General features: G+C 45.1%; 1 protein-coding gene across 5 annotated transcripts in view; it reads right to left on the bottom strand.

Moving 5' to 3' along the window:
• Positions 1 to 27,365, bottom strand: part of Clip4 (CAP-Gly domain containing linker protein family member 4) — a 107,143-nt gene that overhangs the window by 48,817 nt on the left and 30,961 nt on the right. The window contains exons 1-2 of one of the 5 annotated variants that reach the window (XM_052746217.1): positions 18,261 to 18,281; positions 9,484 to 9,631 (exon numbers count right to left, since the gene is read on the bottom strand). In XM_052746217.1, coding sequence (XP_052602177.1) covers positions 9,484 to 9,616 — 133 coding nt within the window. In that variant the 5' untranslated portion in view covers positions 9,617 to 9,631; positions 18,261 to 18,281. Of the gene's footprint in view, positions 1 to 9,483; positions 9,632 to 16,367; positions 16,510 to 16,618; positions 16,735 to 16,845; positions 17,010 to 18,260; positions 18,282 to 27,365 lie in introns of those variants that run through there. The other 4 variants (XM_052746213.1, XM_052746215.1, XM_052746216.1 and 1 more) reach the window with 4 other exon arrangements.

Here is a 27,365-nt window from a genome sequence, read left to right as displayed (position 1 = left end):
TACAAATGACATCGGCTCAAAGTCACATAACTAAGAAGTGGCAACGTGGGGTGGGAAGCCAGGTCTGTCTCCACGGTCTGTCTTCCTTCCTCAGTTCCACTGCTCTGATGAACTAACTCGTGGAGTCAGATTGTGACAGCAGACACAGTCCTGGGACTCCTGGGGTCTCTAAGTTTGTCTTCTCTGTGCTTTCAAATATTTGGGGCGGGATAACCAAATTGAAAGGGAGGCACAGGCTGAGGGCATCTATGAAAGTCCAGCAGCCGTCCATGAAGAGAATATCATCTTTCTGGTCCTGTGCAGTCCTTTCCTACAGCCTCCTAGTTGATCATCCCATTGGAATGTTCATATTTAAACAGGGAAAGAAGAAAGCACATGACTCCCTGTGTTTCAGGGAAGTTATTAAAAAAATGAGACCGTGTAGGACCCCTTAGAGAAGCTGAAGGTAGGTAGTGCACACCTGAGAAGCATGCTTGGGACCCCAGCCCTTGAGAGGTAGAGGCAAGAGATCAGGAGTTCAAGGCCAGCCTTGGCTACCACAATAAACATAGTAAGCTTGAGGCTGGCCTGTCTCAAAAAGAAAAAAATAATAATCAAAAGGTTCTTTTAAAAACTAAAGCAAGGATGGGTTCCACTTGGTCCAAAACCAACTATTGACTAGTAACCGGTGCCTTTTTGGAGAAATGGGTGAAACTTGGCATTACAGTGACAACTTTGGGAAGCCTTTAACCGGAGTGATCTGCCATCCTTCAGACTGCCCTAGAGAAGAAAGGCTCCTGAGCCTCTCAGAGACCGAGGCATGCGGTCTTTGATTTGTATGACGAGTTTCCAGAGCCTAAAGGATGCAGAGGACAGCATCTCTAAAAGGACTGTTGCAGCATGTTAATAGAGTCATAGGTAAAAAGCTGTGGCTGAGTGGGGAGCTTTGATGTCTTCCAAGGATGCATGATGCCCATCCAGCTTCCTTTATTAACCAGTTTTATGTTCATTTGACACGGGTTAGAGGCATCTGAGAGATGGGAACCTCAACTGAGAAAATGCCTCCATAAGATTTGGCTATAGGCAGGCCTGTAGGACATCTTCTTAATTAGTGATTGACGGGGGAGGGCCCAGTCCACTGTGGGTGGTGCCATCCCTGGGCAGGTGGTCCCGGGTTCTATAAGAAAGCAAGCTGAGCAAGCCATGGGGAGCAAGCCAGTGAGCAGCACTCCTCCATGGCCTCTGCATCAGATCCTGCCTCCAGGTTACTGCCCTGTGTGAGTTCCTGTCCTGACTTACTTCAGTGATGAACAGTGATATGGAAGCATAAGCCAAATAAACCCTTTCCTTGCCAAGTTGTTTTGGTCATGGTGTCTCATCACAGCAATAGTAACCCTAACTAAGACAACCAGAAAGCCTTTGATGGCTATTCTACCTGGCACACTGCTAAAATATTTCTGTTCAGGTCTGTTTTTGTGAATCTGTGTTGTTAAATAGATGTAAATAAGAAATATTCCTAAAACATCTAGAAAATTAAGAACTAACCCAAATGCTTCTTGGGACATGATTTGAATAAATGAAAATCCTATTCCTTTACTTTTTCAAAAATAATATGGCTTCAGAATTGTCAGCAAGAAAAGTATGTAGCATTTAATCTGATTTCTACCTGGCTTCCTACTCAAAAAACCTTGTTATAGAGTTACTAGTTAGCTTATGCTATCTCTACATTAAAAACAATTCCTAATCAGAAAAGTAAAATGGTTAGCCATGTAAATTCTCATAACATTTTTGAGAGTCATCTAATATAACTTTAAGTCTATTAAATTGATATAAATCTACATGATAAAATAAAAATCAATCGCTAAACCCAAATGCATCCACCTTAAGCCAGAGGAGTAAAGCGTTACCTGGGTTTAGTAACTATGTCTCGTGCTACCCTGAGAAAGTGTATGTTAAGGAAATGTGTGTCTAGAAACTGTGAAATGGTGCATGCAACACCCTAGAAACCACAAGCACGACAGCTCTGCAAAGGTATTACGTAGGAAGACAGAAGTTTTACTATGGAAGAGGACAGAATCAAAAGGTTCCAGGGGGCTGGAAAGGGAAAGGGCTCTGATGTGAGCACAGTGGTGAAAACCTGAGTTGATCTGTTGCCATTGGTTCCACAGCTAACGACATTTTCTTCTGGTTCTGGTCTGCTCTTGGTGGTGGAGTGTGAAGGATTTTTAATTTTGGAAGAATCCTCCTAGGAAATGAAGATTCTGCCTCTGTCAAGGTAATTTTCTGTGCCTTGTGCCGTCTTTGAATGCTTCAGCTTTTTAATTAAAACAACTGAGGGGTTTTACTCATCTGTGGCTTTTTTTTTTTTATTTGTGTTTGAAATTTCTGTCCCTTTGGTTGAACAGAAAACTGAACTGTGACCCTATTTAATCTCTTGGCTTTTTTTTTAAAAAAAAAAAAAACAAATTTAAACAAAACTCAAATTCTAAAGTCATTCTGACTTCACATTAACTTTGGGGCTTTTCAGAGGGACCCAAAATTTTCTAATGAAAATGATTTTGTTCCCTCCCCTTGTATAATGGGGTGGGGGTATAATTAATATATTACTAATTAATTGAAACTTACTTGCTTGGGAAGAACTATCAAGTAAAAGTGAAATTAATTGGAGGCTGACTTGTTGTCTTATACTGAGCAGCTTAAAATGCTGACAGCATGCCGGGCGGTGGTGGCACACGCCTTTAATTCCAGCACTCGGGAGGCAGAGCCAGGCGGATCTCTGTGAGTTCGAGGCCAGCCTAGTCTACAGAGTGAGATCCAGGAAAGGCACAAAGCTACACAGAGAAACCCTGTCTCGAAAAACAAAACAAAACAAAACAAAACAAAAAAAAATGCTGACAGCAGCAAGATGTGATACTTCTGTGTTATAGACAGATGACTGACAGATGATAAATATCAGTGAGTTGTCGAGAAACTGTATGAAATGCTTAGAAATCTGGTAGGCCCTGGTATAACTTATCAGTTACAATTCAAATTATCTGAAATGTCACAGAAATAACCACTTTTCTATATCAATCACATTATAATGAGCTCCCATTAAACCTTTAAGCATGATCTTAACTCCTGAATGATCTACAGATTTTTTTTTTTATTTTACTCCAATGTCTTTCTGAAAGTGTTATAAGCATCTACTATTAAAAAAAAAAAACTACCAGAGGATTTATGGGAAAGCCTGTAAACAACGGGTTTCTGGCAACTTAGAGATCAGAGGGTCTGGGTGAGACCCTCCAGAGCCCTGTGGAAAGCTAAGCGACCGGGAAGCCGCAGGCCTGGGCTGGACAGAGCAAGACTCCAAGGACTGGCAAGCTAACTATGCTTATGACCTTGTTTGAAGTATTTCTGGTACTTTAATGCTTTGTTGTCCAGATTTCAAGTGCCCCTTTTTCACTTAAGGCCTGCAACTTCACAGCAGTTTAGAAAAACAAGCCTTTACAAAGGGAGGCAGCATTTTTCTCTCTGAATTCATCCCCTTCTGTCTGAATTCCAAACCCACAAGCTCTCGCTGCGCACCCTTCATTTTCACAACACTAAGCTCGGGAGAGCCTGTTTTCCTCCTAGCAGGTCACGGTGTGCGAGGCTTTGTCTTGAGGTCTCGGCCGGGGATGAATTTTAAAAGTCTGCTCTGAGGCTCCATTATTACCAGACAGCCTGAAGAAACCTGGCAATCTCTCCAGCGCCAATGAAGCCTGGTGGGTACCATCAGAGCTCTGGCTGGAACGTGCTATTTGAGAGCAAGCACAGAGCTGGACTTTTCTGATGCACTTCTGTGAATACTCAAGCCAAGTCTAAACAGACCAAACTTATTTTACAAGCATGTCAGTTTTACTGTGCTTGTCTCTGGTAAGAAACGTGGATGGCAGTAGGAAAAAGTTACACTTCTGTAGAGAACCATGTTGCACCCATTGCCAGACCCTCACCCTGTCCATGGTCTTCGAAGTTTTCAGCTCTCTGTAAGCCTGGCTGCATCCTAAGTTTCTCTAGTTCTCCTCCAGTACCTGGCCAGCACTTTCCAAACTGACATTTCCAATTTTCTCAAGGTGCCTTTCCCCTGATTTCTCCAAGCTGAAGCCGAAATCACCGTGTGAACCTCAGGGAGACAGCCACCAGCCACACAGGAATACCTACACGCCTGCTGCTGTGTAGCTTACTCAGACGTTTGCTAGAACATCGGAGGGCTCACCAAACATTCAAACTGGAAGCCAGGGCAGCCCATCCATTGTGGGTGCTGTCCTCATCTCAACATCTGGAGACTCAAGCCCGAGTCCTGAAACCCAACTGACTAGAAGTAGTTCACAACATTTCTTCCAAACACTTTCAACTGTCCCTTAAACACCTGATGGCTAATGTCACAAACTGGGCAGAGCGGTGGTTCTCAACCTGTGGGTCACAGTGCCCTTGGGAGACAAAGGACCCTTCTATGGCGGTCACCTAAGACCATCGGAAAACACAGATATTTATATTAAGATTCATAACATCAAACTAACGGTTATGAGTTAATAATGAAAATAACTATGGTTGGGAATCAGCACAACATAAGGAACTGTATTAAAGGGTCTAGGCATTAGGAAGAATGAGAACCACTGGGGTAGAGGCTTAAGTGTCTTGATATCTCCTGAAAGGAAATGTTCTCATGTTCACCATGTACTAAGTGATCATGGTGGGTCCTGGTGTGAAAAAGCACTAATACAAGATGTCAGGGTGACTTTCCACCAGGTCCCGGAACCGTCCTGTGACCTGCTTCCAAAGACAACATGCCCAAACACTGAACCTAGGAACCTGGCTTCCTGAAAAGACAAGCACAAATGGTGCACTTGACCCTCACGGGAAGGAGCCTCACCTATTACAAGAGCCTACAGACTCTACGGCCAGCATTGCATGAGGCACCACATGGCCTTGGACGACTTACCAGGCATCATGCTGTGCACCTAGCTCAATCACTCAGGAAAACTGAAGCCCTGCTGCACAATATCTAGAAAAAGGCAAACTGGCCTGAACAGGTGAAGCCTGGATCTAACTATAGCCCACTTGACCTTTTCAGCTGGTTCAAGTTGGATAAGCGGATACCCTGACTTCACGGCACTCCTGGACGCTGCTTAATTCCCTCCTGGCAGGGACACTCACACTTTCTCATGCCTGAGTCTTAAAGCCTTTAAATGGCCACTGACTTGGCAAACAGTCTCCATGGGAATCAAACAGGAACCGCATGAACAGGAGCCATCAGAAGAGCCTGCTGAGGTGCCGCTGTGTGGTCCGAGATGCCCGAGAAAGGGGAAGAAGGGAGGCCTGGGAGAATGCCTCAGAGCTGTCACACTAAGTCAACAGAGAAGAATCTGGAAGAACAAGCCAGTGAACAACCTGGAGAAACGCCCTGCACAGTATCTCAATCATAAACTCGGGTGTGTTTCTTGCTAATAGCAGTTAATGGATTTGTTTTTCTGCTTCAATTCACTCACTCATCCACTACTCACTTTCACAGGCACAGGACATTTCTAATGGAGATGTTTCTAAATGTATGAGTACACAACTGAAGAGCCTCTTCTTCATGCCCTACAGGAATTCTCATTCTTTGCTGAGAGAATTAGACTTCCCCAGGGATGAGCTCCCTAGTTAGTTATTCGATACCAAGTGGTCAGCCCTGAAATCACAGGCATACAAGCAGGACTCAGCAAGCTGTATTTCTATATTTGCTTGTGGTGTGTGAGAGGGGTGTGTGTGTGTGTGTGTGTGTGTGTGTGTGTGTGTGTGTGTGTGTGTGTGTGTAAAACAATAAAACAATAACATTTCAAGAAAAAGAAGCCATGGATTTGAGAGGGATGGGGGAGCTGGGAGGGACTGGAGAGGATGGGAAAGGTAAAATGGTAGAATTACATTTTAATTTTAAATATTTTCCAAAAGTGAATGCCTTTTCTAGCACTGATGGTACTAGGGGGAAATGATGAAATGTCTCTTTAGAGGAATTGATGGAATATATTAACAACCAAATAAATGCACTAAGAGATAATGCATATATTGTTAAGAACAGATCTCAAATTGTGTATTAGTGAATCAATTAAGTTATAGAATTAGACAGACATTTACATAAAACTGTCAATATACAAAATGATACTACCTGTTCTTTCAAGTCTTCCCATAGGTACAAAATATAATACAGGATCTCATTATTTACACTTTTATTTAGTATGAATCATCAGATCCTTTATTATATTTTGTTACCTATATGACAGTAGTTACCTCTGGGAACAAGAGGAATAGTGTCAGAGGGAAAACAGAGAATATCTGAACTGCATCTCTTTGAAATTTTTTTAGCCAAATCAAACAATAATGTCTTGGTTTGGGGTTTCTATTGGTGTGAAGAGGCACCACGACCATAGCAACTCTTACAAAGGAAAAACATTTCATTGGGGTGGCTTACATTTTCAGAGGTTTAGTTCATTATCATCGTGGTGTGACATGGCGGCGTGCAGGCAGACAGCAGGCAGACATGGTGCTGGAGACAGAGCCAAGTATCCTACAGCTTGACTTGCAAGCAACAGGAAGTGAACTGAGACACTAGGTGTGGCTTCAGCATGTATGAGACTTCAAAGCCCGCCTCCAGTGACACACTTCCTCCAACAAGGCCACACCTACTCCAACAAAGCCACACCTCCTAACAGTGCCACTCCCTTTGGGGGTCATTTTCTTTCAAACCACCACAAATAACTATGTCAAAAGTTCACCACCCCAACTGTGGTTATATACTGATACAAATGCATGTAAGTCAAATGGATTATTTTCTCCAGAAAAATTATTCCTATATAAAAAGGAGAAATATGAGAAAAATACCCCATACCTAAAACCCACAAAAATAACAGGCAAGCCAATAAACATACAAGTCTTTAGAGAAATTTAAAAGTGCCAACACTTGAGCCAAAAAGAAACACCACACTCGTGGATTGTAAGAGAAACGATTGAAAGCTGTCCGTTCTCTACAGAGCTTTTAAGTAATTTCAGTTCTAATCAAACCTTCGCTAGGATTTACTGGAGAGGGACAGAGACACTCATGTTCTTGTTCTGTGTCAGAGCGGCTCCAACACTGACGGAGACAAGCCCTCGGGATCTTGTTACAATGTAGATTCTAACCGAGTAACTCTCTGCCGAGCTCCAGACTACCTTTCTAATGAGCTCCAAGACGCCAGCCACATAACAGCCTGAGAGACAGACAGCAGCAAAGATCTGGAGAGGAAATGTAAGAGAAATAAGCAAGAAGTTTTGAGCGAAGAACATCGGCCCTGAGGGTAGGGAAAACCTGCAACAAGGCTTCGGTAATTAAAGACAATCAAACGGGGCTGAAGAGAAGACTCAATGAGAAAGAGCACTGGCTGCTCTTCCAGAGGACCCGGGTTCAATTCCCAGCACCCACACGGCAGCTCACAACTGTAACTCCAGTCCCAGGGGATCCAATGCTTCCAAGGGCACTAGGAATGAACATGGTGCATAGACATACACACAGACAAAACACACACATATGTAAGTATTTTTTTAATAAAAAAAACACTCAAATGGCAAGGAAGTAGACATCTCATTTAAATAATAATAGCAATGGGTTATTCTTATTAAATATTTCACTAGCAGCTGGATAAGATTCCTCCTTTTTTTTGAGACAGGACAGGGTTTCTCTATAGTTCTGGCTGTCCTTGGAGCTCACTCTGTAGACCTGGCTGGCCTTGAACTCACAGATCCACCTGCCTCTGCCTCCCGAGTGCTGGGATTAAAGGCATGCCACCACCAAGCCCAGAATTCTTTACACCACGTTTTAAGGCGACAGACACCTGGGATGAAGAGCCTAGAAATCCTGACCACCAGAAACTGATGAGACTAGAAACATGTGATCAAAATGCAGACTAAGAATCGTGTTCAAATTACCTCCAGATGTGTGGCGTTTGGAATGCGCTGTCTCCCGTAAGTCTCAGGCATTTGAATATTTGTTCCCTAGTCGGTGGCTGTTTGGGAAGGATTAGAAGGGGCCTTACTGGGGGGAAATATGTCACTGCGGATGGGCTTTGAGGTTTCAAAACACTCCCACCTGCTTCCTGTTTGCGGGTCAAGATATGAGCTCTCAGCTGTTCCCGCCTCCAAACCTGGTGCTTGCTGCCCTGCTCGCTCCCCCACCATGGTGGTGACGAACTCTTCGTCCTCTGGAACCGTAAGCCCAAAATAAAGCCTTCCTTCTGTAAATTGCCTTAGTCACGGTTTTCTATCACAGCAATAAAAAAAAGTAACTAATAGACCCACAACTGAGGATCTACAAGAGACTGACGAGCTACGTCGGGGGTCTCACAAATGAAATTTCCTTATGGGAACGCCCACACAGATGCCGAGTGTCCATCATCCTACTAGAAGCAATGTTTACTTTCAGGTAGGAAAAGGGACCAATACACTCGTAATCATCTTCCAGTGTATGTATTCAGCAAACGTTAAGCAGCTAACGTCCAGTGGCTATTCCATGCCAAGGCCTGCTGGTCTAGTGAAGGAAATAAGGTAACTGATTCAAGACAAGGTGAGTGTCGTAAGCAGGCCCGGTGTGGTGTCCTGTTGCTCAAGGTTCCCCCACATAACTGATTGTGTCAGAACTGAAATGCATGCAGCCGACATTCGTCAATGCTACACAGAGATAATCCTATGACCCAGGTATGTTTCAGGTGATTCCTTGGGTGACTGTTACCACAATGTGGATACAGAAAGCACACACCTGGAAACGAGGAGGCACTAGAATAGATACGAGGGGCTTTTAAGGCAAGTTCCTAATGTAGTAACTTTAATCCACTGACACACTGAGACTCCAGAGCTGAAGTATCCCTCCAAAGACAAGCTGAAATGGTGACCGATTTGACCTGAAATTTCTTAACTACAGTGGAAATGTAACAATTCTGTTTACCTCCTAAAAGTATTTTATTCATCTATTAACAATCTTATAAAATATATTCTTGGAGGGATTAAATCCAAAAGGACAAAAACTAGGCCCATTCCAAGTTTACATGTTACAGAGGAGGCTTACATGGATCAACTTCAATAAAAGCCAATTTCATTCCAGCCTCCATGACGATCTCGGACTAGCCCTGCCTAAGCACATGGTGCTTTTTGCAAGTCAGTATGTTTAACTAAAATTAATACATCGATAGCAGAATGGTACATGCTTAAGCACCATTACATTCTAAAAATAAAATCCTCCAAATCCATAAAAGTGCTTAAAATCAACACTTTTCCATAATAAAAACGCTGACAGCGGAAATAAATCATTGAGCTTAAGAGGCAGAAACTGTGATAAGCCATTGTGTTTTTGAAAAAGGAAAAGTTTGAAAATCCTATAAAAATCACTGTAAATGGTTTCAAGATCGTATGAGCACAGACAGGGCCTGAGACGGGAATCCAGTTCCCAGTTCACAGACAACAGACCGGCCCGTGACCTACCACAGTCCGAAGGCATTGGTGCTGCAGAAATGGAGAAGATGACCGGTGTGTCAGAGCCTGTGAACAAAAACGGGTATCTTCCGATCAGCGAACTTCCTTCCAATGGAAAATCCGGGAGGTCCTCAATGGTCATCTTCTAGAAAGCCACCTATAACGGGAAAGGAGAACTCAGAACGCATTTCCACCTCACTAGTGTGCAACTTGGGATGACTGCCTTCAGTCACAAAGATCCTGACATGTTCAGCGTCTGAGCAAACAGCTGTTTAAGAACTATGTGTCAGCCGGGCGGTGGTGGCGCACGCCTTTAATCCCAGCACTCGGGGGGCAGAGCCAGGCGGATCTCTGTGAGTTCGAAGCGAGCCTGGTCTCCAAAGCGAGTTCCAGGAAAGGCGCAAAGCTACACAGAGAAACCCTGTCTCGAAAAACCAAAAAAAAAAAAAAAAAAAAAAAGAACTATGTGTCGCTTCCCACCACCTTGCACCTTCAGCTGCCCATGCACTGATGCCAGACAAAGCTCAGGAGAGAGAAACCACAATAGACTTTTAAAAACATGAACTTGCCACTAAAGAGATAAAAATGTGTTCCCAAGGCTGAGCTAACCCAAGGGGCAGCCTTAAACAAGGGCACAGTACCCTCAGTAAACCGACCTTAGCTCTCATAATGTACCATCATCTGCCATCGGAGCCCGTGCCCCACGCTCATCGCACGGCAAGACTTAGATCAGCATGTTGCCATTATTTTCTGATATCCCAGAAAACATCACTGAAAATTAATTATTTCACTTATCTCAAGTGGAAGAGATGGCTGAGACTGTCCCACTTAGCAATGCGGGGGGGGGGGGGGGGGGGGGGGGGGGGGGGGGGAGGGTGTCTGCTTACTTGACAGGAAGAGGGCTGTGACTTTAAACCGTATCACCTCATAATCGCCTTCTCCCGGAAAACATCAGGCTATAGAAGAAATCTGTTCTAAGTTAGACCTGGGTCTATTCCCAGCCTACAGCTCAGAAATACCCTAGAAAGCAGAGAAATGTGAAGCAAAGTTCAGCAATAGAACTAAAAACTTAGTGTCTTTCGATTCCGTTCTGAAATAATATGAATCCTCATGTCTATTTTTAGATATAAGTAAAACCAAATGACTTTAGAGTATACTCAATACAAAGAACACAAGTAAGAAAAAAAAAGTTAACTAGCAGCTTAATCTAGTAGGAGATATACCACATATATGACTCCGTGTGTGCTTTTAACATTTCGGCAACACACATACGCTGGCTGGTTTTATGTCAGTTTGACGAGACCAGAGTCACCTGGGAAGGACTCTCAAATGCCCGCACCAGACTGGCCTGTGGGCAAGCCTGGGATACATTTTCTTGATTGATGAATGATGGGGGAGGGCCCAGCTCACTGTGGGCAGTGCCATCCCTGGGCTGGTGGTCCTGGGTACCGTAAGAAAGCAGGCTGAGCGAGCCGGTAAGCAGCCCTCCTCCACGGCCTCCGCTGCCTCCAGGTTCCTGCCCTGACTTCCCTGATGATGGACTCACAAACTGTAAGATGAAATAACCTTTTCCTCCCCAAGTTGTTTTTGATCGCGATGCTTCGTCACTGCTACAGAAACCCTAAGACAGCCCCTTACATTACAGCCCACTCGGCTCCAAGGAAACAATCCCTTGGAACTAGCTGCTTTCTTTCCCACTTAATTCAGACCTTTTCTCTCGGTGAGCAAAAGCCGGTAGGAACAAGTGGGCTTTCTTTTGACTTAAGGAGTATACCCTTATGTGCACAGGAACGTTCCACATTAAACAAATAGCCTCGTTCTCACTACATTAAAGGAATCTCGAATTTTTTGTGGGGGTAGGGGGACTGGTACAGAAATTACTTGCCACCCAATACATGGACTCTTTTGACATTTACCTTGCCGCATACACGGGAACAACCCAGGACCCAGGGATCAGTGTTAAACAGCTGTGGTGATCTTCATTAGTCATTCCAAACAGTAAGGAGACCCACTAACACAGCCCCTTCCTTCTCATTATACTTCTCCCATCTACGAGCTTCTACTTGCAGGCCCCTGTTTGCTTGGTAACAAGTCTGGGTAAACATTCCCCCACAGTAGGTAGGAAACTTCCTTTGGAACCAAAAAACAAAAACAGAACTCCAGTAAGCATCCGTCACGGTTACCACAGACAAGGCCCTGTTGGAGATGTTTCAGGGTGACGGACGGGCCACGCATGGGAGACAGCTTATAATCCATCTTTAAAATGAGGGATCACTGATGAGCACAGGTGGTGGAGACACAGAAGAGGACGTGGTCGCACCAGTGAGGACCAGGAACCTTTCCCCGGGGAATTTCAAAGAATCAGAGCCTATCCTGAGCTGAGCTGAGCCTGGGAAGAAACTGAAAAGGACTCCATGCTGTAGGATACGCACCTGGGAAAGCAGGCAGATGCGAAGCTAACTCCATTTTGAGTTTGGGGTGGTTTTTTCTGTTTGTTTGTTTTTGTTTTTGTTTCAAGGGGGGGAGGTAGCTACACTAGTTCTTAACTGATTTAAAAAAAAAAAAAAAAACTCAATTCCATAAGCACTGGGGAACTGGCATACCAAAGAGACTGGCATGCTTAAAGTCGTGTTTTAGAAAGAGTAATCTGACTGTAATCACACTTCGGGGACTCAGACATGTTTTCTACATGCTTAATTTGTCAGCGCAGTGAGGAAAAAACTGCTTACTGTGACCCCCGAGAGCACCTGTCATTTCTTGCAGATTGTCAAGACCCTTAAAGATTACAGCTGAGTCTGGAGAGAGCTCAGTGGGTAAGGTGTCTGCTGTGCAAGTATAAGGACTGGAGTTCCGATCCTCAGGACCCACATTAAAGTGGAGTGGGCAAAGTGGCCCAACCTGTGATAACAACACTCGGGAGGTGGAGACGGAGATTCCCTGGGGGCAGGCTGCTTTCATGGACCAGACAAATCAGAATCTCAGGTTTCAGCCAGGGACCTTGCCTTTGTAAATAAAGTAGAAAACTGTGGCAGAAGATAAGTGCCATCAACGTCTGGCCAGAAGCATGCTCACATGTAAATATGCATACATGTGTGCACGCACATACAAAAAAAAATAGAACTACATTTTACACAGCTACCACAAGAACAAGACTACCATCTTGTACACATGTAATAAACATTAAAATTCCAGATCCAAGGTGCAAAGATAATTCATCCAAGACATGGAATCCACTTCATGGTTTTACATGATGATACTTCAAGGCCAGAGAAGCCACAGTATTACCTAACCCACATGAGGAACATTCTTTATATTTTCGCATCTTAATGGCATTTTTCCCAGTCCCATTTCTTTACGTTCTTGGGGGGAAAAAAGAAAGAAAAATCCCTCTATCTTTCATTTCACCCCAAACTACACAGTACACAAGTTTCACCTGTTCTCAAATTCTTCCCTAGAAGCCATTTCCAGATCTAAAGGGCTACAGCACCTGGAACCTTGATCAAGCGTGCAGATGTACTGATCTGAGTCGGGTAGCTGTTTTTTCCAAAATCTCCCGGAAAGGGCTGGTTTGAAGAAATCATCCCTGATTAACTGGGTACAAACACTTCTTACAGTTCTCCAAACTTTCAGGCACGTAAGAATTCCACCTTACTCCACTAACTCACACCCCTTCTGAGTAAAAGCATATTGTGACTCGGCTCCAACCGCTCACGATTTTTCCAAGGAGCCTGATGCCGCCTTTGCATACCAGGAATGAGAAACGTCAACCAACGTCTTCAGAGAGGTCGGGCCTCTAAAAAGAGTTGACCAAGGCCAATAAGTTCTTTCAGAATTGTTTATTTCTATGATGCCAGGGATTGAACCTCTGGCCTCACACATGCCAGGCAAACACTCTACCACTGAGCTACACCCGGGCCTTTCCGTCAAGTGCTTGAGAAATGGCTGAAAAGCAGCATCCTGGAACTTCTTGACTAGCAAGGAGAGCCAAGCTGTGTCCACGATGATTCACAGCCATTTCATTCAGTTTCATATCACTGTCAGTCATGGGTGTTTATTTTCATGAAATCCCAAAACAAGACTACATATTTACTCTTTACAAGCACAACTCCAATGATCCTTTTATTTCCTGTCTATTAAACATCCGTTCACTCACCACACGTCTATTGCAAGCATGTGAGCCTTTGTTTTCATGAGATTCAGAAACAAACCTAAGCAGATAAAGACACCAAAGCAAGGCTCCAGTGAGTCTTTTATTTGCTACAGACAAAACACTGGAAAAGCAGCTCTAGAGAGAACATCAGACACCCGCCCTCAAGAAGTTCAGTCACATGTTTGATAAATATTGTTTCCCATTAAGTCCTAAGCTGTCCATCCCAAAGATAAGGAACCGAGTTATGTCCTTGCCGTCCTGTGGATTCCAGCCCAGGGCTAGGCTGCTACAAGAAAGCACAATTACTGTACAATAAGTGCTATGACGGAGGAGAACTGGGTACTACGCAGACACAGAAGACTGTTAGCATAGGATTTCTGGGCCCTAATAATTAAAGGCTGGAATGTCCAACTAGGTAGCTACAACCCACACGTGGCTTTTCAAATTAAATTAAAATTTCCATTGATTTAGCTCAGACCAATGTCTGTGAACTTCAGGTGGGGGAATTGGTTCAGACAACTAAGTTTGGGGTCGGTCACACACACACACACACACACACACACACACACACACACACACACACACACAAACCGATCTGAAATAGTTCAGGTTTCTAAATGTACACTCACCTAAAACTAATACAAAAATCAAATACATAATGTGTTTTCGGACAGTGCTTACAGCGTGATCATGTGACCTCACTTCGGCCTTGGTTCTGCTCACACAGTGTGTGTGCATTTAGCACTGCACACACGGACATGCCATGCAATGCCATGTGACACCACCTGAAACAGCCCCACCCAGATGCAAGACCAGGTGTCTTCACAGGTTGCAGTGTTTTTACACAGAGTTCTGCTCTTACAGAAACATAACAGTTTAATTACAGAAAACAAAGGCTTTTAATAAGTCCCCATTGTTGCTCTCCAGCATGTAAGCATCAAATCAGCATATTTTAGAATTAGATTTTGTTAGAATGTTGATTTTGCTAATTGCTGTTTGTGTTCTAAATTTAAAAAAAAAAATCACTAGCCGGGCATGGCAGCACATACATGCCTTAGCCCCAGTACTTGGGAGACAGAGACAAGCAGATCTTAGTGAGTTCAAAGCTAGCCTGATCTACATAGTGAGTTCCATTCCAGAGCTACACAGTGAGACCCTGTCTCAATATATATATTTTCTTTTTAATCAAAAATTATTGGCGCTAAAGAAATCACTCAGCAGTTACAAGCCCTGGCTACTCTGGTACCCGGGTTGGGTTCCCACCATCCACATGACAGCTCCAGTTCGTGAAACTCCAGTCTCAGGGGATCCAACAACCTCTTCTGGCCTCCACAGGCACAGGCACATACATACAGGCAAGCAAAATACTCATGCATGTAAAATAAAAATGAATCTTTTTTTTAAATCATAAATTAATTCTGGTTTGGGATTAGGGCAGAATTTCCAACAACTTCTGAAGCATCTTAAACATACATATATTTATTATGTATACTTATGATGTTAGTATTTATATTCATACAAAACAGCATTGTCAGCACTAGAGATCAATTCTACAAAATGCTGAAGATGTTCTACATCCTGTAGTATTAAATGTTCATCCAAATTAAATGTAAAAATAAACAACCATCTCTTTATCACGCAAACTTGTTTCCATCTTTAATAAACGGTAAAATCATATGTATACCAAAGAGCTATTCTAAAATATATTATTTATTGTCAATAAATGTTTGATTTGCATGCCTGTTTTTTATACACGGGATTGTGTAATATACCGTTTGGGCTCTATCTGAATGTTCAAAGGGTCCATTTGCACGTGGCTAATGCCACCATAACCAGAAGGGCATTTCACCTATGGACATTCTCCTAACCAGCACTGAAGGCGAACAGTTCAGGTCACTCCTCAGAAAACACACAATTTACAGATGCCTGAAATGAGAAATGAAGGCTGATATGCCAAGCAAGCCCGCAGCAGTATAATTATAAATAATTAAGAGAACAGGAAGACTAAAAGCAACCAGACCCTGAAAGGGTTTTAACAGAGAGACAGAGTGAAGTTGATTCCGGCAACTCAGGCTCACAAGTATGTATTTCAAACCTGGGATTGTTATAAGCAAAACGGCAACATGATAATCATCGTCTTTCGTTTTTTTTTTTTTTTTTTTTTTAAGGCCTTGCTATTGGGGTTGTATCTGGGAAATGGGATCCTGGAAATAAATCCAGCGAACAGTGTACCGTGTGCTAAATCTACAGAAGAGATGTAAACACTTCAGTTGTGTGTCATGAAGTCAATCTTTGAGCCCAAGAAGTCCCTAACAAATGGAATCATTACCAAAAAACCGCATCATATCTACGTTCAAATGAAACCAGGGTGGTTTGCATCGTCAAAATGTAGAAAGCTGGAATCCTGCCACCTCCAAGTCTCCGCTTTCCCTCCAGACTCTTGGCCACCTGCTTTTCTGCCACGCAGTCAATTTAAACGGTGCAGGAGCTGACTAATGTCAAAGCAAGAGTCAACTACAACTAAAATATGACGGATGTCTCCACTCAGGAGCACACTTCAGAAGAATTTCAAAGGCACTCTTTTACGCTATGCTAGTGCTACAACATATCCAACACTGTAGCCCGGAACACGCACCAAGTTACAATCCTACCAAAATAGCATTCTGATACCTGTGATAACACAGTCCCAGAACAGACTTCCAATCCCATAGGCCTACCCAGCGTCGGGATGAAGCGAACCCACCTCTCATCTATAGCTACGAACCGAACCGGTCCATTTCATTCATGCTGCGGTTCCGCACGGGACAGGTCTCAGCTCCCACCCTCCTGCAACTTCCCAAGGCAAACCAGAACGAAGGAATCTATCTCAGAGCAGCAACGCGAGGCAGAGGCAGTTTAGTTTTGAACACGCGTGGGCCAAGGATTTCTTCATGCTCTAAGTCAGAATGGGGCGGCGAGGGAGAACCTCAAGAGGCCCCGCGTGGAGAAACCCACCAGGGTCAGCAGTCCCGCGCGTGGGAGATCCTCCGGGGGTGGGGGGACGTCCACGGAGCACGAGCCCCAGCAGGGCACCCATCTCAGCCGGGGAGCAACCGACGCCAGCACCCACCTCTCCCCGGCCGCCAGGGCCGCGTCCTGGGAGGCCTCTGATCGCCCCGGTTGCAGCCCGGCCTCCGGGCCTCCCGGGGGCCCTACCGCCCCCCTAGAATCCCGCCACCTGCCTGCTCCGGGTCCCCGGCGGAACGCCAGCTGCGGGACGCGGGGGGGCACCGAGGCGAGGCGCAGGATCGCGCTCCCGCCCTCCCGCAGGGGGTCCCGTGGCCGCCGCGGAGCCTCCAGCCGGGCCGCTGCAACCCGCCGCCTTCCACGCCCGCGCGCGCCGGAACCGGGCCCCACGCGCGGGTCGGCGCGCGCGCAGTGCAGCCGCCCGGGCTGCGCGCAGGCCTCGGCCCTCGGCCCCGCGCACGCGCCTGCGTTCGCTCGCCTCGCCTCCCGCTTTGCGCCCCTGCGCCCCTCAACAGGCGGAGGGTCTGCAGCGGCAGCACCTGCTGTCTCCAGGCTCAGTGAGGTCTGGAGGGCTTTCCCCGGGAGTCCCTGGCGTGCCCTGGACACGTGGGGGGATCTGTCCAGCGCAGCAGAACCAGGCTCTAAAGAAACCTTGGCTGGCCCAGGCGGTGATTTGGGGCTACTGCAATAGGCATACCCTCCTCCGGCAAACTTTTAGTTTGTTGGTCCAGTTTGGCCTCCCTGGCGCCCTATCATCCTGGGCTGGAAGACACCACCCCCTCACCCCACCCCCACCCCTGCTTGCTGCATCCTGTAGCCAGAGACCGCATCTTAGCCTTTTTAAGATAGTGTGGCCATGCATGGCCTAAGGTAGACCCATCAGTCAATTAATTACCTGTTTCCAGATCCTGCTGTGAAAACCCTTCTCAATACCCCCGTTCAGAAATTATAAAGGACGTGTGTCAGCCAAAAGGAAGAATAGTCACAGTGGGCACTTAAGTTCCTTGCTTTCTGCTCTCCTCCTCGCCTGCCTTCTATTCCCATCTCATCCGTCTTCCCATAACCAAAAAAGAATGGAACCGGCCCCTAACCGATGTGGGCGCTGACATTCTATTTCGTTCCTGGGCTACAGGAAGATGGTGTTGGCCTTTTTATTAGGGAGACCTAATGTGACCGTGAAGTTTGTAACCTTGAGTTAAGAGTGTCACACCACTGCCGTTGCTCTGTGAGGCCTCACAACCTATGATACTGTTGATGTGTGTCCTCCCTATCAAGCCATAACATGTCGAGAGACTATGTGAATGGATGTCCATCAGAGTCCCTGCAAGATCAGAGGTAAGTGCGCACCGCACACCAGAGCACCTTTTTCAGCGAGAACTATCGGCTCTGGGGACTAGAAAAACAAACACAAAATACCCTCTGCTTGCTTGAGCCCTTTACAACACTGTCCCACCAACTGGAAGAAGGGACTCACTACCTCTTAAGTGACTAGCCTTTTGGAGAGCTAAAATCCAGGGCTGTTTCTGCCCTGGGAGCTCAAAGAAAGGTAGGACTCCAGCTCAAGGTATAATGATGAGCACTCTCTGTCTCTCAGGCTGCTCACCTCTGGCACGGTTGCAACCCCACTCACCAGCGTGTTGAAGGACTCTTTAGGGTGCATCCTGGCTTGTCTTGAGCCCTCTTAAAGGTGATGCTCGGGAATGAGACTGTGACCCGATGAGTGCCGAGAGGGGAGAGCCTGCCACCTCCTTCTACCTCTCGAGCTTCTACTGACACAGCCCAAGATATCCAAATAGTCGTTGGAGGCAATCACACCACAATGGAGAGCTGGGCGGGGCACAGCGCCAACTAAAACTCGGGGTGCTTATGCAGTATTAAATTCCACCACCATCCCACGCCCCTGGGCGGCCGCCAGCTTCTCTTCCCCTGTAGACTCTGTGCCTTCGTGCACTCTGAGGGATGGTAATGTAACACAGATGCTTCCCCCTCCCTCGGAGGAGGACTCCGACTCCTTTTCCCTGTTTTTATCACACCCAATTCTTGCCTAACCCACCCACCTGCTCAGCTGGCTAAGAGAGAAAGCAATTTGCCTGTAGTTGGCTCTAAGTGCCTTTAAATGAGTCCTGTTGCTGTTGAGACGGGGAAACCCATGGAGCTGTGTTATAACAGGAGTGACTAGTGACATTTCCAGGCTACACGGTTTACTTTTACTGCTTTTTTTTCACAATTATCCACCAAGATGGCCACTATTAGTAGGCGATGGGGTGTGGTTAGCTGAGTGGTTCTAAGCGACAATAAAGGTCTCTGTTAGAACCTGACAGACGAGTGTCTCTTTCAGCTACACCCAACATACATGGTACACAGGCAAATTCCCAGGACACCAAGTCACCAGGGAGAGTCTTCCACTCACTCAGTTGCCTTTATTCCAAAAATTGAAACTGCTCCCTACCCCGCCATCAGGAACACAAGCCCTTAATGGCGTCCTGTCCCCTGGAACACATACACACCCGTATTGCACAAATTTCGCAGCTAGGTCTTGCCAGTGAAATGGGACACTGATAAGGGGCCAGAATTTGGAGCTTGAATTAGCCATTGGAATGGCTGGACACTTCGAGTACGATCCATTACACGTGCTGAGATTCCATTACATCTAATAGCATAAGGTTTCTGAACAAACCAAAGTGCCAGGAGGGGGTGGCATCTATCAGTGGTCAGCACCACAGAGAGAAGAAAAGGCGTGGCCAACTGTCCATGCTACCGAACTCTACCTGTAAGATCTTGTCTTCGTCTTACCCAGTGAAGTGGGACGGAAGGTTCACACCGAGTCTGATCTGAAAGTCTCTCAAGCCACCGTCTGGTGTCACCTACCTAGAATGTCCTTGTAGGCATAAGGGCCCAGAGATGGCTGAGGAGATGAGCAGGGGTCACTCAGAAATTCAGAGGTCGGGAAGCTCTGTCACCAGCTGCTGGACCCCACACCACAGGGAAGGAAGTAGAGGAAGTGAGCGGAAGAAGGCAAGTTGCTGCTCTTCCTCACGCTGTGCATCGGGCAGGCTATCCTTCATAGAGAAGGAAGAGAGATTCATCGGAGACAGTCTTCTGATGGAGCCAGGCCGATGGGAGCTCCACCAGCTGGAATGGTTACAACACTTAGCCGAACTCCTGAAGTCTCCCTTCCTCTCCACTGTGTGCACAGGCGACGTGGCTCTCCACATGTAACACCCAGAAGACATCAGCAAATTGTTTGAAGCCATTAGTTCAGCAAGGCTGCCAAATGCAAGATCAATTTATAAAATCTGATAGTCTCTGTCAGCAGCACACAGGGAGGAAGTAGACAGAGAGACACCTCTCATGCTTGTGGTGAGCCCTGACCATGCAACATCCGGGGATTAACTTTACAACTTTTCAGAACTTTATGGAGAAGACCGGAAAACGCTATTGGAGGACATAAAAGAAGATGGACCCGATGAAGAACTACGCCATGGATAGGGTGGTTTTGCACTGTAAAAATGTCAAGTGGATCACTAGATTCAATGTTCTGTTATAACTAAAACTTCGAGGTGCTCAATAAACATAAACTATGTGAGGACGAACGTAACCTTAAATAGAGCAGATTTCTAAAAGCAAGGAAAAAGGAAGGAGTCTTGCTCTACCAGATACTTTGTCTTTATGATATCATTATAAAAATAACCGATGCTGCTCTAGGAATAAACAGAGAAGTAACCTAGAATGTAGACTTCTGGCTAACCAACACCTTGATATACATAAGGGTGTTGCCACGAACCAATGAAAAAAAATATGAATTATTTATAGGACGGTGTTGGGGAAACAGGCTTAGCTAATATTGGAAACAAAAAAAAATCATGTGTCATATACAAAGAGCAACTCTGAGTAGAAATAAATGAAAGAGAAAAAAAATGTGAGAGATAGTCTGAATGTACAGTAAGAATGTATTTCAGGGGCTGGAGAGGTGGCTCAGGGGTTAAGAGCACTGGCTGCTCTTCCAGAGGACCTAGGTTCGATTCCCAGCACCCACATGGCAGCTCAGTACTATCTGTAACTCCAGTTCCAGAGGACCTGACACCCTCACACAGACATACATGTAGGCAAAACACCAATGTACATAAAAATAAATTTTTTTTTAAAAAAAGCCAGGCAGTGCTGGCGCACGCCTTTAATCCCAGCACTCGGGAGGCAGAGCCAGGCAGATCTCTGTGAGTTCAAGGCCAGCCTGGTCTACAGAGCGAGATCCAGGACATGCAGCAAAGCTACACAGAAAAACCCTGTCCCGAAAAACAAACAAACCAAAGAATGTATTTCCTAATACACAACTAAAGCACTGGGGATGGATCTCAGGAGTAGCGAGGGTGCCTGATGTGCTGGGGGGGCCGGGTTCAATGCCAAATATGGCAGAGGAAATGCCATAGGAAAGCACCTGTTCTTATGGAAACTAGAACTAACAAGGAACCATAGTTAAATCCTTACAAAATTCTTCTACCAAGTGGCCGTAGTTGAACACTACCAATAAAAAGGAAGTAGAGAGAGGACAGCTCAGCAGCAGTTAAGAGCGTGCACTGCTCTTGCAGAGGACCTGGGTTTTGTCCCTGCACCCAGGTAATCAAAGTTTACAATCGCCTGTAACTCCAGCTCTAGCTGATCCAGTGCCCTCTTCTGGCCTTTGTGGGCACTACACGCATGCACATTCCCAAATGAAGATACACATTTAAACATACTATTTTTCAAAGAGAAAAATTTTAAAGCCATAACAAATTGGGAGGAGATATGTGAGATGTATAAACATAACTAGGAATTAGTATCTAAAACACATGATCAAAAATCAGCCCAAAAAAAAACCAATATAAAACAGAAGAAAGGATAACAGTAGGTGGGTGGTTCATGGGGCCGGGGATCTCTTGGTTTCTTTCCCTGTTGCTGTGATAAAATATACTTTGGCAAACACAACTCAAGGGGAAAAGGGGTTCTTCTAGCTCACATTTCAAAGATACTGTCCATCATCAGAGGACAGCCAAGGCATCAGGGGCTTGAAGCAGCTGAACACATGACATCCCCAGTCAGGAAGCAGAGAGAGGTGAATGCTGGAGCTCGGCTCACTTTCTCTATTTTAGGATCCACTGCCTAGAGAGAGGCTCTGCCCACAGTTAGATGGGTCCTCCCACCATCAAGATAATCCTCTGGAGGCATGTGCAGAGGCCTATCCAAGCACTTCTACATGTTGTCAGGTTGACAATTAGCAGTGTGTGCTGCTGGTTTTATGTCAACTTGACACAAGCTAGAGTCATCAGAGAGGAGGGAGCCTCAGCTGAGAAAATGCCTCCATAAGATCGGCTGTAGGCAAGTGTGGTGATATATTGTGTACCCTAATAAAGCTTGCCTTGAGGAGCAGAGGACAGAGCCAGCCACTAGATTAGGCATAGAGGCCAGAATGTGGTGGCACACACCCTTAATCCCAGTACTGGGAAGCACACATGCCTTTAATTCCAGGAAGTGACCATAGGGTGGAGAAAGGTATAAAAGGCGTGAGGAAACAGGAACTAAAGGAGTTCAGCTGAGATCCTTTTGGGTGAGAACTCAGAGGCTTTCGGTCTGAGGAAACAGGATCAGCTGAGGAGTTGCTGAGGTGAGGTTGGCTGTGGCTTGCTCTGCTTCTCTGATCTTTCAGCTTTCACCCCAATATCTGGCTCCAAGTTTTTATTAAAAGACTATCTAAAATTCGAACAGCAGGCAAGCCTATTAGACATTTTCTTAATTAGTGATCAATGGGGGAGGGCCCAGGGCCCAGCCCGTTGTGGGTGGTGCCATCCCTGGGCTGGTGGTCCTGGGTTCTATAAGAAAGCAGGCTGAGCAAGCCATGAGGAGCAAGCCAGTAAGCAGCTCCCTTCCATAGCCTCTGCATCCATTCCTGTCCCTGCCCCCCTGACTGCTTTTGATGGCCAACTGTTCTGTGGAAATGTGAATGAAATAAGCCTTCCTCTCCAAGCTGCTTTTGGTCATGGCTCATCAAAGCAATAGTAATCCTAACTAAGACATATAGACTATCCAGAAAGGAAACCCCAGAACGATGAGCAAGCAGAGAAAAAAAGGAGCAAGAAATAAAAACAATCACAAAATTTCCAGGAAAATGGATGGACTTAGAATGTACAATATTAAGCAAGGTTACCCAGTCCCAGTAAAAAAAAAACCTGCATGTGCTTTCTTACATGTGGATTCTAGACTATAATGTATGCATGTATGTGTGTCAGCAACTGAACTTGAGGGCATTGTATACATAGAAAGAACAAGCAAGGGTAATAACAGATCATGAGGAAGGGTCAAACACAGGTAAAGGACATGTGAATCATGAAAGATTATACAAAGCTAATTGTTTTTCTAATAGTTTTGACTGTTGTATGTTTTTCAGTGGGATGTGTGTGTGTGTGTGTGTGTGTGTGTGTGTGTGTGTGTGTGTGTGTGTTGGATAAGTGCATAAAAATATAATTGATAGTAAAAGAGTAAAACCTAAAGCAAATATCCGGGGCTTGAGCATGGCTGTTCTCACGGGATAGAAGTGGTGTATAACAGGCTTTTCCCATCAGAGGCAGAAAGTCACGAAGATAATCCCAAACGCTGGCAGAGATGTGGGAAAATGGGAAACCTCCTACTCTATTGATGGGGATGTAATGTGAGAGATACATTCTGTAGCCTAGCCTTGCAGCACTTAGTGAAAAGTCAGGATGCTTTGTGGCTCAGCAAGCGCCCTCCTATGTCCCCTAAAGCATCATCTCCATGAGGTTTCCAGGAAGCAGTCTCTCACCAGGTGATCTTATCCAAACCATGCCTCTAAGTACCGTCTCTTTTCCTGATCGCAAACACGTATTTCCATCTCTGTTCTTCAGATATATATCCAACTGCTTCCTCAACATCTACTCTGTGATATGCCCAATAGAACATGTACAAAATGGAACCCTTCCCCATGACCTTGCCTACATAGATAATAACAACTTATCATTCTTCCCTTTGCTCACTGGGGCCATCCTGTCTGGATTCCCCAAATGAAAAACCCAATCTCATTCTTTAAAACATTTGTATCATTTATTGAAGAAATTCATCAATGTCATGGAAATCTTTTTTCAACCAACAGCCACTGAGACCCCAGGAGCTTCCTACTGTTTCTACCAGGCTTGCCTTTTTCTGAGCCAACTCCTCTCTCAAGGTTGCATCTGTGGACTCCCTGCTCAAGTAGATTCTAAACTGAAAAGGCCTCAGGTGGCCCACACAGCTCCTCATGGCTGGTTGCACATCTTAAATATTTGGATACCTTTTACAAAATAAATCCTGAAGGCCACCCTCAAATACGCTTGATTTGGGGCCTCATTTACACTCACACCATCCTGTAAGTTTATTCTATCCTTTGTTAGCCTTAGCTACCAATAAGAACAGATGAATTGTTTTCAAACCCAATGTCTCAGTTAGGGCTTCCATTGCTGTGAAGAGACACCGTGACCCTGGCAACTCTTACAAAGACAATATTTCATTGGGGTGACTTGCTTACAGTTTCAGAGGTTCAGTCCATTAGCATCATGGCAGGGAGCATGGCAGATGTGGTGCTAAGAGCTGAGAGTGCTACATCTTGCAGGCAACAGGAAGTCGACTGACACACTCAGTGATATCCCGAACATAGGAAACCTCAAACCCCGCCCCTACAGTGACACACTTCCTCCAACAAGGCCACACCCACTTCAACAAAGCCACACCTCCTAATAGCGCCACTCCCTATGAGATTATGGGGGCCAGTTACATTCAAACTACCACACCCAACTTGCTGCTCACAGGGACATGACTGGCATCACTGCCAAAGAGCAGACAGAACCACCACTTTCAAAGGCCATTTATATGCCAACAGAAAGAAGGGGACAACGGGCATGTTTCTTAGCCTTAGAATCAGAACTGCCACTGTGGCGCAAGAACTTTTTTTTTTAGGAGTTGGAGAGATGACTTAGTTAGAGAAGTGCCTTCCACATAGGCATGAGGGCCTGAGCTCAGATCCCCAGCCCCACATAAGAAGCTGGCTGTGACACCATGGGCCTATAACCCCAGCACTGGGGAGGCAGAGACAGGGAGATCCCTGGGGTTCCATCCTTATTAAATAAGGCCAGCCATCCTTATTAAAATCAGTGAGTTCCAGGTTCATTGATGGACACAGTCTCAAAAGAAGGTGGAGAGTGATTGAAGAAGACACCCAACATTGACCTCTGACCTCCACAAACATACATACAAAAAACTACATTTTTTACCTCAGCTATTTAAATTTCTAGCCACCAAGGTGCCTCTAGAAACATCTCTGGCACACGTAAATAGCATGAAGCTACTTTCCATGAGGATTTTAGTTCAGTGGTCTCCTTTCCACCGTTGAAGCTGACATTAACTAGACCTCTTTGTATAGCTATCATTTTACAGAAGAGGCGAAGCATGAAGAAATACCATTAAAAAATCATAAAGATGCAATCAGTCAAATTCATACATGGGAACTTCTACAGAATCAAGAACTCATTCCTACAGCCAACAAAAGAGCTCAGAGGAAGTGCCACAGAGCAGAAGAGTTCAGAGCCCTATCCATAGCCTAGTGTACAGACCTTGTCTGGATCTAGAGTCAAACAAATACATATTAGAAAAACTCGAGCCAGGCACCATGCCTCGTGTATATAATCCTAGCACCAGGGAGGCTGAGGCAGGAGACTTTCCATGAGTTTCAGCCTGGGCTACATGATGAGTTCCACATCAACCTGCACTACAATGTGAGAAGCCCTGTTTAAAAAGAGAGAGAGAGGAAGGAAGGAAGGAAGGAAGGAAGGAAGGAAGGAAGGAAGGAAGGAAAGAATATTCATAAGATCACTAGAGAAAATTTAATCCAAAGTGGATATTATGTTATATCAAGAAATTTTTATTAATTCTGTTATCTATAATAATAACATTGCAGTTGTAGTTTTATTAAAAATATTTATCTATTCAACACTTTGGGGTATAGGATAAATGTCTCCTGCCTGAGATAGATTTAAGGTGTCCCATTAGCAATAAATGCCTGGAAGGGAAGACAGATGATCAACAATTATAAAATAGTAATAATTAATGTTGAATGATGAGTGGGCCACCCTCTCTTCTTTTGTAGTATGAACTCTTCTATACTAAAAATGTTTTGTTTTTGTTTTGTTTCAAACGAGCTCCAAGAGGGCAAGAATTTTACTGGACCTCTGTCGCTGCTATATCACAAACACCCGAAACAGTCTCTGGCATAGAACAAACTCAGGAAATATTCAGTCTCTTCAATCCCAATCAAGATAGATTATTCCAACCAAGGCCTCAAGAAACCACAGTGCATGCCTTCCTTCCATGTGCATACACACACGCTTGATAGTGCAAGGGCTTTGTGCACCACTGAAGTGTCTTTTTATTAGCTGTTTCCAAACCAATGCAGTTCCACCCCGGGTCATGATAGCCCATCAATGGCTTTACTAACATTGGGATTAGAAGCTGAGAGAATATCAGACCCTCCTGGAGCTACACTGAGGTTGCTCTTGTCAACAACCTTCCAATGACTCACCTAACCAACATTCAAGCCAGAACAGTCTAGCTGGAGTAGAGCTAACAGGAAGAAACAACGAAATGAACTAGAAAGGTAAATTAGGGCTTCGAATGACCTCAGATGTCACATTAACAGTCAGAGACACTGCCCCATGGGGTCAAGGAAAAACCACCACGAGTTTCCAATGAGGGAAAGAGCGGAGACTCTGTCAGCTCTGTCCCTTTCCTATGCCCCAGGACCTGTTACACAGGATACAGAACCAAAACAACCCCCGTTGCAAGCACACGGAAGAACCCAAACATTTTGAAGTAAAATTTAGCAACTAAAAATAAAGTTGCCTCGGGATTCCAGGACTTGGATAGCTCAGATTTTTAAGAATGGTAAGTGGATTTTACAAATGGTTTCCCTCTGAGACAGCTTTAGTCTTCGTATTTAAACTATCCTCCGTGATGACCTGCATTCAAAATGAAGTTGAGACAAGCTGCCCCGATGTCCTCAAGGGATGGAGCTCTGTTGTCACGCCTTTCTCGTCTTCTCAGTAACCACTTGGCAGTATAACAAGAATACCCACATTACCATCTTCACCTCTGGCCATTATATAATGATATACTAGTATATAATCTTTGAGATATGCGTCCACTGGATAAAAGCACAGTCCTAGTAGAGAAGAACAGCTGTGCCACTTGCCAGAGTGATATTCCATCCATCAACATGCTCAGGGGCTTGCTGCCCACCCTAGGTACCCTGCTCCATGTGGTGCCCACACTTACGTTTTTCCAGCTTCACCCATGCCCTAATCTAGACTTTCCGGCAGAGAACCTCTCAAGTTCAGCTTATTAGTGACATGCCACATGCCTACTAAGAAGTTATATTTTCACCAGTTCAATAGCAGGGATGGAGGAGCATCTCTGCAGGCCATATCCAGCGATATTGTGCAATCTATGCGGCTCTGCTATAAGGTCACCAGGCAAGCTCAGGTCTCAGCTGCAGAGGCAAATGGGCCACCACTAAAGCACACTGATGCACTGAATCCTCAGCCCAGAAACCCCAAGGGGTCCCAAAATAAAGTACAAAAGACCCAGAAAAGCCAACACATAATTTAGGAGAAAATAAACTGGGAGAATTGACACAGCCCAACTTAAAATTTTATTACAGGAA

The sequence above is a fragment of the Peromyscus californicus genome, unplaced genomic scaffold (assembly GCF_007827085.1).
Source record: "Peromyscus californicus insignis strain IS unplaced genomic scaffold, ASM782708v3 Scaffold_1__1_contigs__length_55948999, whole genome shotgun sequence".
Classification (NCBI taxonomy): domain Eukaryota; kingdom Metazoa; phylum Chordata; class Mammalia; order Rodentia; family Cricetidae; genus Peromyscus; species Peromyscus californicus.
This window is presented reverse-complemented; position numbering and strand designations above follow the sequence as displayed.